General features: G+C 34.6%; 2 protein-coding genes and 1 pseudogene across 3 annotated transcripts; 1 reads left to right on the top strand and 2 right to left on the bottom strand.

Moving 5' to 3' along the window:
* Positions 1-1,285: 1,285 nt before the first annotated feature.
* Positions 1,286-4,406, bottom strand: LOC116118336 (annotated as a pseudogene).
* A 419-nt stretch (positions 4,407-4,825) lies between these two features.
* Positions 4,826-6,567, top strand: LOC116118334 (the record flags this gene model as incomplete). The annotated part of the gene is made up of 4 exons (XM_031404320.1): positions 4,826-4,976; positions 5,131-5,475; positions 6,122-6,170; positions 6,294-6,567. Coding segments are annotated over 4 exons (624 nt in total), but the record flags the coding sequence as incomplete, so codon positions are not given.
* Positions 6,568-6,825: 258 nt separating this feature from the next.
* Positions 6,826-10,242, bottom strand: LOC116118302 (uridine kinase-like protein 5). 2 transcript variants are annotated; one of them, XM_031404285.1, is made up of 13 exons: positions 10,142-10,242; positions 9,957-10,048; positions 9,753-9,822; positions 9,524-9,639; positions 9,272-9,368; positions 8,799-8,878; positions 8,432-8,626; positions 8,190-8,273; positions 8,036-8,096; positions 7,779-7,839; positions 7,543-7,636; positions 7,282-7,440; positions 6,826-7,190 (listed from the first exon to the last, which is right to left on the bottom strand). In XM_031404285.1, exons 1-13 carry the CDS (start codon positions 10,227-10,229, stop codon positions 6,981-6,983), a joined length of 1,407 nt encoding a protein of 468 aa, XP_031260145.1. In that variant the 5' UTR covers positions 10,230-10,242; the 3' UTR covers positions 6,826-6,980. The 2 variants fall into 2 exon arrangements, with proteins under 2 accessions (XP_031260145.1, XP_031260146.1); XM_031404286.1 differs by having other exon boundaries at positions 7,282-7,437.
* Positions 10,243-12,828: the final 2,586 nt, after the last annotated feature.

Raw genomic sequence — 12,828 nt, 5'->3', positions numbered from 1 at the left:
TGCCAGTCGCCGCTAGAACAGTGCACGACATGCCAGATCTGGCCATTGTTGTTCATATCGAAAGTCGAAAACAGCCATCTAGCCATTTTCGACTTTCGATCCAGCCGGAAACGGGCATATCGACACACAGTCGGTCAAATCTATCCGATCGTGCGCCGTTCTGGTGACTGTTGGCAGAGGTGGCCAACAGTCATCTACAGTGGCTAAATAATTTTGGGTGGTATTCATATAAATAGTGAGAGGCATTTCTATCCAAGAAATTAATTTATGAGGTTATAAAAATCATTTTGCATAATTGGACTAATTGTTATTTGGTAGACATATAAAGGTATTTATGTCCAAAGTGCTTTTTAATTAAGGGTAAAATTGGTATGAACAGTGGATTACCTCGATAGTCTTTTAATAACATATGTTAAGAAGGTAATCTGATTATCTATATATTACCAAAAGTAACAACAATAGGTAATCAAATATTACCGTAATTTTTTATTACTTGACAACCAAACAACGTAATGCCTATTGAAGTATGAATCTTTTGGTTTGGTAGAAGTGAAGATGAAGTTCTCTGAAAAACAGATCAAAGAACCCATCGTCGCAACTATGTAAATGGTCATTGCAGCGACCGAAGTTCGCTGCAGCGAAAGAAAAGTTTGCTATAGCGTGCGTTGTGCGACCTGCAGTTTTTTAGTTCTTATCAAATACTGTTATTTTCAGTTTTAGATTGAATCAATTTCCAGTTATTGTTCAGATATATTTAAACTTTTCTTAACTGATGTCTGAATAGTTAAGATGGTTATGTAATCTAATCCATTTATTTACTTATAGATAAGAGAATTAACATTATTTGTAATGTGGAGATTATATGAAGTTTATGTTGAAATAAAAGTTTTATTTCTTCAGTTTACAAGTGTTCTTTTTTCAAGTCTAAATTTTATTTTTCACTCCGATTTTTAACAATGCTTGTAAATCTTCTCAAACCCCTAGCTAAACGTCTATATTACCAACAATAATAATTATTGACAATTAAAGATTATCGTAATTTTTTATTACCAAATATGCCTATAATAAAAGATATATTACAAGAATAATCGTCCTATACCCCACCCCGAAAGTAATTTCAAATTCAAACTAGATTAATATTAAAAAAATTCTGGAAAAAATAAAACCCGAGACAGCCAAAAGAGGCCACTCTTTACTTCTCCATTCTCTCCGGTGGACCTCCAAGAACAAGAAGAAATTCTTCTCATCCTCCTCTTCGTCTCAACTCTCACCTCAAATACAGCATCTATCTACCCATGCTTGAGTAACCTCTTTGGATTCCGTGGTCTCCTGATGTTGTAAACAATGAAACAAGCCAAGCATGTAGGAAATGGCCACCCTTCACTAACTGAGACTTGAGAGTGGTATTGTAGTTGTACTCTGTACCAAAGTATCGGTCCCAAACTCCCCATGCCTGGGACACTCGATCATGTTCATCCATTGATGCATCAATCTCGATGTCACAATTTTTAGTTTCGGAAATTTCTTCACGACGGCATAAATTCCTTGAGGTGCCTGCAGAATTATATGATATCCCAGTTGTAGATTAAAACGAACTGGAACCAAGCCTTGAAATGGAACCAAAAACATCGGTAACTACAGCTAAGTTGAGAAAGATGATGTTAGATTCTGGAACGCCCTTACTCAAAGTAGAGATATGGCTTTGACAGCGAGTTTCCTGAACCAGAATGGGGTCAAGCAATAGCACATGGCGGCTTGAGATTCTGTGGGAAGCTTTTGATAGATTAACTGCTGCAATATAGTTAGCCAATGAGGTGAATGTGTAGCTAAATGAGAAATTCTTTGAAGACAGACTAGAAGAAAAGAGACACAGTCGTTCCACGAACCTGCCGCCATTGATACCCTCTCCATGGATGAGGATTTTACCAATTGGATCCCTTACAACATGCCCTTAATGCGTTCTCCATGCTTTCCCCACTGATATCAGAAATTAGAGTAATCACTATACATTAAATGTTTTGCCTATCTTTAATCTTCCAATGCTATGGATATTATGAATCTGTTTTCAGAACCAACCCAAAAAATTCATGTAATAATGACGAAGAAAATATGTACCTTCTAATGATCGAGACCCCACATAACCTCTTACAGAAAACAACTCCAGTGTATACGAATCCTTGATAAGTAAAAAGCAGAGATGAGTGCCTATTGTAGACAAATTAAACCGAATGCTAATTTTGGAGGTAATGGAGAAGTATTCTGCACATTCAGAGAAAAGTATGCATAGGGCATGAATAAGAAACTAGTCTGGTGATTAATGATCAATGCCTTCATAAATTATACAGGAAGCAAACAGCAGTACCTGTTGGAGTAATACTTGTTTCTCAGTGAAAGGAAGGTGTCCCAACCATGCTCGACAACCTAAATTGATTCAAAACAAATTATTTCACATCTGCCAATAACTCAGTTCTAAATCTATGATTTTTTATAATATGAAGCTGTTTACCAAGCGAATAAGTCGATCCGCGTAGAAAACAAAATCATGCTTTTTCGTTTTAGCATCTCGTAAGGGTGTGCATCCCCGAAGCTGGACCGAATTCAGAAACACCATTAAGCTTTTTTTAATTCTTTTAGAGCAAGAACATAGAATTGCGGATACATATATCATGGCAAATTCAGCCATTGTAAATGAACATTTGAAGAGTTAAAATCGAAACCTAGAATAAGTAAATAGAATACCTGAATGTTGAGAAATAACAAACAAACATTTGAATATTTTGCATAAGTCATGCTGGCCAAGCTTGTAAGAATATGTTGAACTATCAAGTCAATTGCCACATCGTTGTCTCCCCCTCTAGGGATGATAATGTCTGCATGCTTTTTCGATGGCAATATAATTCTTCAAAACTAGGCTTTACAAATCTAGCATACTGCAGATTTGGGAGAATAGATTATTGAGATTCTGTATATATATAGATTCAGCATTTATGCGCAATAGAAATTAAATTTTGATCATCTGAATATATGTCATGTAATTATTTAAAAATTGTATACTATAAGCATTTTCACTTCTGGTTAAAGATGCGAGTGCACTAACTTGATCAAGCACATTTTGGATATCTCTTCCTCTTTCGCACGTGTCACTTGGTTCTTCGCGTAGACGCATATCAAATCTGCACTGGTGAATCATTATGATATCATACTTTGAAGGAGAAAAGAAAATTGTAAGCCCTAAAGTTTTGAAATGAAACAAGATTGGAAAAAAGGAGGAGGCAGTATGTATTAATGTTCAATTTTTATATTATCTATCACAAAGTTGCAAATTGGAAGCTAATTTGTTGAGCTTTTTGAGTTTATTTGAGACACAGAAATGCTATACTCAGTTAATCCTCTCTTGAAATGTAAAGCAATTTTCATGTCAATTATTTCCCCAAAATTAATCCGACAGCATTCCAACAGAAAAAGTGCATTGATTCTTCCTCACTCAATTGCTTGACTCATAGAACTAAATAAACGAAACAAATGAAAATCCAGAGAAACAAACCTGTGTCAACAAAGATCTTCATGTTCATGAGTTCACGAACACGACAATCATGAGTACTAGTATTCCTTCCAAAATGAACACATCTGAGGGTTTAATCTATCATAGAACAAACAAGCGCCAACCTTTTTCAACTGAAACAATTGGTCATCATTGCAAGAGGGAAATCAGAATGAAAAGTTTTACTATATGATTTTCATCAATGCTTCAAGGATATTAACGCTGAAAATGGAGTATTCTAATACCTGGCAGCCCCTTCAGTGCTTTGTGAGTCTTGAAATCATAATGGGGGATGCTAACTGCGTGCCCCTGTTTCAATCTCTCCATGCAAGAAAGCAAAACCTCTGTATTGAAGGCATCTGGAAAGCAGTCAAAATGTGAAACTACCCTCAGCAAGAATTATAGATTATAAATGGACCAAATACAAAATCAAACTTTCGCTTTGTGAATTCTCAATCAAATACTACCCGGATGGTCAAAGTTGTACTCAGAACATTTCGCAATTGCTCATCTTTGAGAGAATGATAAAACGAATCCTGCAAAGATTGCATATATTAAAAGATTCAGTGCAAAAGTATATTGGATCTCTTCAAAATCATCTATAATTTTATAATCCAATTGATAGACTTGAAAAAAATTAAAAGTTTAGTGTACTTGAATTACTTATTTACAAGAACAACACGTTGATCGTGGAGCTGGGATATAATCATATTGCAAACGGTTGTTTTCCCAGATGCCGTTCCACCAGCAACACCTGAGAAAGGCAAAAGAACGGTAAACAGTTTCTGATATTAAATAATCAAAGAAATACAAACAAAAGAAAAAACAAAGTGTTACCAATGACAAAGGGTTGTTTAGGGGGCATTTTGAATGGACAGAAAAGTTCTGTTTCATCTTAGTAGTCAATTCGAATACAGAATCCATGCTTGTATTAAGATTTAATGAAATGAGTGTTCAGTTTTAACGGTGGAAGTTTTTTTAATTTGTTTATTGACCTTTAATTAGGGTTTAGGGGTTTCATCTTTGTTGCTTTAAGTTTTTTTGAGTGTAAGAGTTTATGTCTGTGAAGCTAGGTTGTGTAGTTTGGTTCTGTTTTTTTAATACCCAGTTGAAAAATTAATTAAAAATTTGAGCTTTTTGTTTGATAAATTCCTGATTATTAAAATAAAAGTTTTTTATTATATTTTATTTTTTTATCTGATTGAGTTGATGGAAGTTTTTGTTGTTGGAGGTAGTAAACGTTCGATAGTTTGCAGTCAAGCTCAAAATATAAAAGCTGGATGATGCTTTGTTCCATGTAATTTATATTGGCATTGTTTGAATTTTTTGTTTATTAGTGCAAAGTTGATATGTAAGCTAACTGGTGATACGGTTAACAAGACTGAAGAACACATCTGGAAGCACATTAATGGGAAACGGTTTCTCAACAAGCTAGGTTAGTGTTGGTTTTTATTTCTCTGCTGCTTCTAAAATATCTTTATGTTGCTGTCTAATATGAAATCTTGTAGTCTCTCTCAATCTATATGTTTCTACATTTAAAGGATGATCAAATTTGGATAGAATGTTAAAAAGTAAATGACTGTGAACAGAGCAAAAGGAAACCGAAAAACTTGAATCAAATGGAACAACAGTAGAAGAAGAAGCAAAGACAAGCACCAATAGTGTAAATAGGAAGAATAAGAAAAAGAAGAAGGGAAAAGAGATTGAAGAAATTATCTCTGAAGTAAGGGAGTCTCCAGATAAGGAGAGTGATTTGGAAGAAGCTGACTTTTGGATGCCTCCGGTTGGAGAACGCTGGGACCATGATGATGGTGGAGATCGATGGGGTTCAGGTTCCGAGTCAGGGGAGGAAAGTGATGAAGAAAATGAAACAGGTTTGTTTAGGCTCTGTGCTGGGCAGAAATATTTTTTGCTATTGTATTCTACTTTTTTATTTAAATAATTGGCTTGAGTAAGAACAGAGTATAGAACTAATAGAAATCCATAATGATGAATATATACGACTTGGGAAGTATAATGACCTATAATTGGAAATAAAATTTAGTGGTAGAGATTAATAGATTATGGCTATGACATGTTTGGAAATTTTAAACTTGAAGATTAATTATGAATTCGATTGTAGGTTAAAAACATTGTAGGTTAAAAAAACTTGGCTGCAGAAGTTGATTATCCAGTTTGAATAAACCTTGTTCCTTGCGTCTTCCATCTGCTGCGTATTACAGAAAAACCAAAAGGATATGATCATAACGAACTGGTAGAGCTTTTGAGAACGTTTGTCACATAATCTTATTCACAACCTTTTACATTTAGTTAACCCTTTAAGCATGTAATGATGGACCAGCTAGCATTAAGTTGGTTTACTAGCTTTATTTGCACTGTTTTGAAGCAAATTCTGTTTGATATTAGTTTTCTAGGAACAACCTTGCACGAGTGTCATTTGATTTTCTTTTTAGCTGGCTGTATATTGACATTTTCAGTATTGTCAGAAGAGACTGATGTAGTTCTGGAAATTAGCAGCTGGTTTATTTTGTTTATTCATCACTCTCAGTTTGGTCAGTTGACTGTATGTTTTTTAATCAGATGGCGTAGTTGAAGATGGTACGAGGGAATCAGAAGAGCTTTCTGCTCGGTATGTTACCTCATAATGAATTGTTCTTTATCCTTAAATCTTTCGACACTTTACTTTATTCTTCACATTCATGTAGTATTTTGCTGATGATGGACTACTTTTAAATCTTGTTTTGCTTTGCAGAACAAAGCGAATGTCCATAGAAATTGGACCAAGCAGCTTTGCCTCAAGGAAGAAGAAGAGTAGGAAGGACAAATCTTGAATTTTTCTTCAAGTTCTCTATGGCAAATTTTGATTCCAGGTTGATTCTAGTCCCAAAAATGATGGGAAATTTAGGACTATATAGATAGCGAGTCCAACCCAAATTGTTTCCATAGTAATAGATCAGTTTTTCTGATTATTTATGAGAGAATAAAGTTTTGTTCATGTTTTGTACTGATAAGTCTTTAGTCCCCAATTTTGTGTTTGCAGTTTATTAATTTTTTTTGACACAACTGGTGAACCATCCACTTTTGCAATTAAATGCAATAGATAGTTATTAAACTAGTATTAAAAATTTAAGTTATATTATCTCAATTCTCACCCATTTAAGTTTAAACAAAAAAAGGTGAATTGAGGTTAAGGAACCCTACATATTTGTTTACTGAAAGCAGTAGCATTTGCTTTATATTCATGATTATGTGAACTAAAATCAACAAAATCTCCAAGACCGTTGTCTCATTTTCAGAATGTTGAAGAAATTCTGTTATTCTTTGGATCAAGAGAACATTTGATTGATTTAACAAAATTTCATCCTCTGTCTTAAGTAAATAATCTAAACTGGGATTGCTCTCAACAAGATGAAATACTGTAATAACGTTAATGATTCAGTCATTTTGGTGTTCCGAAGCTTATAGATTGTGAGCTAGACTGAGACTTGAGAGTGGTATTGTAGTTGTACTCTGTACCAAAGTATCGGTCGCCAAACTCCCCCATGCCTGGGAGCACTCGATCATGTTCATCCAGTGATGCATCAATCTCTGATGTCACAATTTTTAGTTTCGGAAATTTCTTACAGACGGCATGAATTCCTTGAGGTGCCTGCAGAATTATATGATATCCCAGTTGTAGATTTAAAACAGAACTGGAACCAAGCCTTGAAAATGGATACCAAAAAACATCAGTAACTTACAGCTATAAGGTTGAGAAAGATGATGTTAGATTCTGGAACGCCCTTACTCAGAAGTAGAGATATGGCTTTGACAGCAGAGTTTCCTGAAGCCAGAATGGGGTCAAGCAATAGCACATGGCGGCTTGAGATGTCTGTGGGAAGCTTTTGATAGATTAACTGCTGCAATATAGTTAGCCAAATGAGGTGAATGTTGTAGCTAAATGAGAAATTCTTTGAAGACAGTGACTAAGAGAGAAAAGAGACACAGTCGGTTCCACGAACCTGCCGGCCATTGATACCCTCTCCATGGATGAGGATTTTACCAATTTTGATTCCCTTACAACATGCCCTTAATGCGTTCTCCATGCTTTCCCCACTGATATCAGAAATTAGAGTAATCACTATACATTAAATGTTTTGCCTATCTTTAATCTTCCAATGCTATGGATATTATGAATCATGTTTTCAGAACCAACCCAGAAAAATTCATGTACAATAATGAGCGAAGAAATATGTACCTTCTAATGATCGAGACCCCACATAACCTCTTACAGAAAACAACTCCAGTGTATACAGATCCTGTGATAAGATAAAAAGCAGAGATGAGTGCCTATTGTAGACAAATTAAACCGAAATGCTAATTTTGGAGGTTAATGGAGAAGTATTCTGCACATTGCAGAGGAAAAGTATGCATATGGCATGAATTAAGAAACTAGTCTGGTGATTAATGATCAATGCCTTCATAAATTAATACAGTGAAGCAAACAGCAGGTACCTGTTGGAGTAATGACTTGTTTCTCAGTGAAAGGAAGGTGTCCCAGACCATGCTCGACAACCTAAAACATTGATTCAAAACAACATTATTTCACATCCTGCCAATAACTCAGCTCTAAATCTATATGATTTTTTATGAATATGAAGCTGTTTACCAAGCGAATAAGTCGATCCGCGTAGAAAACAAAATCATGCTTTTTCGTTTTAGCATCTCGTATAAGGGTGTGCATTCCCCGAAGCTGGACCGAATTCAGAAACACCATTAAGCTTTTTTTAATTCCTTTAGAGCAAGAACATAGAATTGCAGATACATATATCATGGCAAATTCAAAGCCATTGTAAATGAACATTTGAAGAGTTAAAATCGAAACCTAGAAATGAAGTTAAATAGAAATACCTGAAATGTTGAGAAAATAACAAAAACATTTGAATATATTTTGCATAAGTCATGCTGGCCAAGCTTTGTAAGAATATGTTGAACTATCAAGTCAATTGCCACATCGTTGTCTCCCCCTCTAGGGATGATAATGTCTGCATGCTTTTTCGATGGCAATATAAATTCTTCAAAACTAGGCTTTACAAATCTAGCATACTGCAGATTTTGGAGAATAGATTATTGAGATATCTGTAATATATATAGATTTCAGCATTTATGCTGCAATAGAAATTAAATTTTGATCATCTGAATATATGTCATGTAATTTATTTAAAAATTGTATACTATAAGCATTTTCACTTCTGGTTAAAGATGCGAGTGCACTAACTTGATCAAGCACATTTTGGATATCTCTTCCTCTTTCGACAGTGTCACGTTGGATTCTTCGCGCTAGACGCATATCGGAATCTGCACTGGTGAAATCATTATGATATCATACTTTGAAGGAGAAAAGAAAATTGTAAGCCCTAAAGTTTTGAAATGAAACAAGATTGGAAAAATAGGAGGAGGCAGTATGTATTAATGTTCAAAATTTTATATTATCTATCACAAAGTTGCAAGATTGGAAGATCTAATTTGTTGAGCATTTTTTGAGGGTTATTTTGAATGATTCACCAAGAAATGCTATACTCAGTTAATCCTCTCTTGAAATGTAAAGCAATTTTCATGTCAAGTTATTTCCCCAAAATTAATCCGAACAGCATTCCAACAGAAAAAGTGGCATTGATTCTTCCTCACTACAATTGCTTGACTCATAGAACTAAAATAAACGAAACAAATGAAAAATCCAGAGAAACAAACCTGTGTCAACAAAGATCTTCATGTTCATGAGTTCACGAACACGACAATCATGAAGTACTAGTATTCCTTCCAAAATGAACACATCTGAGGGTTTAATCTATCATAGAACAAACAAGCGACAACCGTTTTCAACTGAAACAATTGGTCATCATTGCAAGAGGGAAATAATGCAGATATGAAAACAGGTTTTACTATATGATTTTCATCTAATGCTTCAAGGATATTAACGCTGAAAATGGAGTAATCTAATACCTGGCGAGCCCCTTCAGTGCTTTTGTGAGTCTTGAAATCATAATGGGGGATGCTAACTGCGTGCCCCTGTTTCAATCTCTCCATGCAAGAAAGCAAAAGCTCTGTATTGAAGGCATCTGGAAAGCAATAAAAATGTGAAACTACCCTCAGCAAGAATTATAGATTATAAATGGACCAAATACAAAATCAAACTTTCGCCTTTTGTGAAATTCTCAAATCAAATACGTACCCGGATGGTCAAAGTTGTACTCATGAACATTTCGCAATTGCTCATCTTTGAGAGAATGATAAAACGAATCCTGCAAAGATTGCATATATTAAAAGAATTCAGTGCAAAAGTATATTGCGATCTCTTCAGAAATCATCTATAATTTTATAATCCAATTGATTGAGGACTTGAAAAAAATTAAAAGGTTATGGTACTTCGAATTACTTGATTTACAAGAACAACACGTTGATCGTGGAGCTGGGATATAATCATATTGCAAACGGTTGTTTTCCCAGATGCCGTTCCACCAGCAACACCTGAGAAAGGCAAAAGAACGGTAAACAGTTTCTGATATTAAAACCAGATAAATCAAAGAAAATACAAAACAAAAAGAAAAAACAAAGTGTTACCAATGACAAAGGGTTGTTTAGGGGGCATTTTTGAATGGACAGAAAAGTTCTGTTTCATCTTAGTAGTCAATTCGAATACAGAATCCATGCTTGTATTAAGATTTAATGAAATGAGTGTTCAGGTTTTACGGTGAAGGATTTGGTTCCTTTATATCAGAGAGAATTGAGATGTGAAGAGAACGAAATAAGCGGGAACTAACGAAATAGAGGCGTGGCGGGTTACTTCACTGCCAGCTGTTGCTTCAGCTTATCAAAATTAACCGGCTTAATTTTATTTACCAACGGAATTCCACAATCACTGATATCAATACGATACTTTATATTATAAATTACAAACAGTAATATGATTATTAATGCTAATTTAAGGCATGATTAATTTATAATGAAAATTACATAATCAATGGAACAACAGATTAAACTTAGGAAATCATGAGTGTAAGAGTGTTTGGACATTTTATAGAGACCATTTGAGAACTAAATGAAATAAGCCCCAGAAGACAATGAAACCCGCTAGTATTATGACACATTCATATAGTAAAAAGTTTGAAGGCAGGAAAATCTTCACAAATTTAGTATAGTTCTATCAACAATTCACAATTCCATAGTTATTTACAGGCAGTTGTCTCTACTAATTATTATGATTCTTGCAAAAATAGAGGCAGCACCGAAGATCGTCGAAAAAAAAATCCAAGAATATCTGTAATTAGAGTACACTAATTACATGGCTGCACCTTCTGCAATTCTTTGTGTATGATGCTGTTGTAGAAGCTTCATCTAGCCTGAAAGAAAAAGTATATCTGTATCAAATACCCCCTGCTAGTGAATTGTGGAGATACCCAGAGGTGCAACCAGCATGCGTTTCAAAGAACAATAAAGATGTACATTGATAAAAACTGAAGCAATTTTGAATTCTAACAATTAAACTGAGGATGCGTTTCGTTCGGTAAATGTTTTATTGCTGAAAATGTAGGTTTACTAATTAGATAGATTAGCTTGAAGATTATGGGGGAATGTTATATCAATATGTTTGGTTAGATTGGTGGGTATAAATAATAATAATGTTTGGTTGGGAGGAATAAAATATTATCAACATAGGCTTTTATTGAATTACCCTTCCTTTTTAATAATATCATCATCATTATTATTTAGATAAAATACTTTTAACCCCTTAAGTTTGAGAATTTAGTTAAAACACCCCAACAACAAAACTTTAAATTTTAACAAAATACCCACGATTGTCGGCCGTCAGCCACCACCACCAGTCGTCACCGGAACAATGCACGACATGCCAGATCTGGCCATTGTCGACCAGATCGAAAGTCGAAAACGGCCATCTAGCCATTTTCGACCTTCGATCTAGCCGAAAACGGCCATATCGGCACCCAATCAGTCAAATCTAGCCGGTCATGCGCCGTTCTGGTGACTACTAGCGAAGGTGGCCGACAGTCATCTACAGTGGCTAAATAATTTTGGGTGATATTCATATAAATAGTGGGAGGCATTTCTATCCAAAAATAATAATTTTTGAGGTTATAAAAATCATTTTGCATAGTTGAGCTAATTGTTATTTGGTAGACATATGAGGGTATTTATGTCCAAATGGCTTTTTAATTAAGGGTAAAATTGGTATGAACAGTGGATTACCTCGATAGTCTTTTAATAACATATGTTGAGAAGGTAATCAAATTATCTCTATATTACCAAAAGTAACAACTATTGCCAATGAAAGATTACCGTAATTTTTTATTACTTGACAACCAAACAACGTAATGCCTATTGAAGTATGAATCTTTTGGTATGGTAGAAGTGAAGATGAAGTTATCTGAAAAACAGATCAGAGAACCCATCGTCGCAACTATGTAAATGGTCATTGCAGCGACCGAAGTTCTCTGCAGCGAAAGAAAAGTTTGCTATAGCGTGCGTTGTGCGACTTGCAGTTTTTTAGTTCTTATCAAATACAGTACTGTTATTTTCAGTTTTAGATTGAATCAATTTCCAGTTATTGTTCAGATATATTTAAACTTCTCTTAATTGATGTCTGAACAGTGAAGATGGTTATGTAATCTAATCCATTTATTTACTTATAAATAAGGGAATTAACATTGTTTGTAATGTGGAGATTATATGAAGTTTATGTTGAAATAAAAGTTTTATTTCTTTAGTTTACAAGCGTTCTTTTTTCAAGTCTAAATTTTATTTTTCACTCCTCCGATTTTTAACAACACTTGTAAATCTTCCCAAACCCCTAATTAAACCCATATATTACCAACAGTAATAACTCTTATTATCAAATAATATAATATGCCTGTAATAAAAGATATATTACAAGAGTAATCGTCCCATACCCCACCCCAAAAGTAATTTCGAATTCAAACTAGATTAATATAAAAAATATTCTGGAAACAATAAAACCCGAGACAGCCAAAAAGAGGCCACCCTTTACTTCTCCATTCTCTCCGGTGGACCTCCAAGAAGTAATTCTTCTCATCCTCCTCTTCGTCTCAACTATCACCTCAAATACAGCATCTATCTACCCATGCTTGAGTAACCTCTTTGGATTCCGTGGTCTCCTGATGTTGTAAACAATGAAACAAGCCAAGCATGTAGGAAATGGCCACCCTTCAATATGACACATTCGTACGGTAAAAGTTTTAGTGCAAGAAAATCTTCACAAATTGGTATAGTTC

Source organism: Pistacia vera, unplaced genomic scaffold (assembly GCF_008641045.1).
Source record: "Pistacia vera cultivar Batoury unplaced genomic scaffold, PisVer_v2 Contig840, whole genome shotgun sequence".
Lineage (NCBI taxonomy): Eukaryota > Viridiplantae > Streptophyta > Magnoliopsida > Sapindales > Anacardiaceae > Pistacia > Pistacia vera.
Note: the sequence above shows the minus strand (reverse complement) of the source record. Positions and strands in the feature narration are given on the sequence as shown.

What these genes read in the sequence shown, in the direction of transcription:
- LOC116118302 (XM_031404285.1), bottom strand. Translation starts at nt 10,229, where the DNA reads ATGGATTCTGTATTCGAATTGACTACTAAGATGAAACAGAACTTTTCT. An exon ending in GTACAACTTTGACCATCCGG is followed by an intron (nt 9,640 to 9,752) that starts GTACGTATTTGA and finishes ATTGCTTTCCAG; the next exon opens with ATGCCTTCAATACAGAGCTT. An exon ending in GAAGATCTTTGTTGACACAG is followed by an intron (nt 8,879 to 9,271) that starts GTTTGTTTCTCT and finishes TCACCAGTGCAG; the next exon opens with ATTCCGATATGCGTCTAGCG.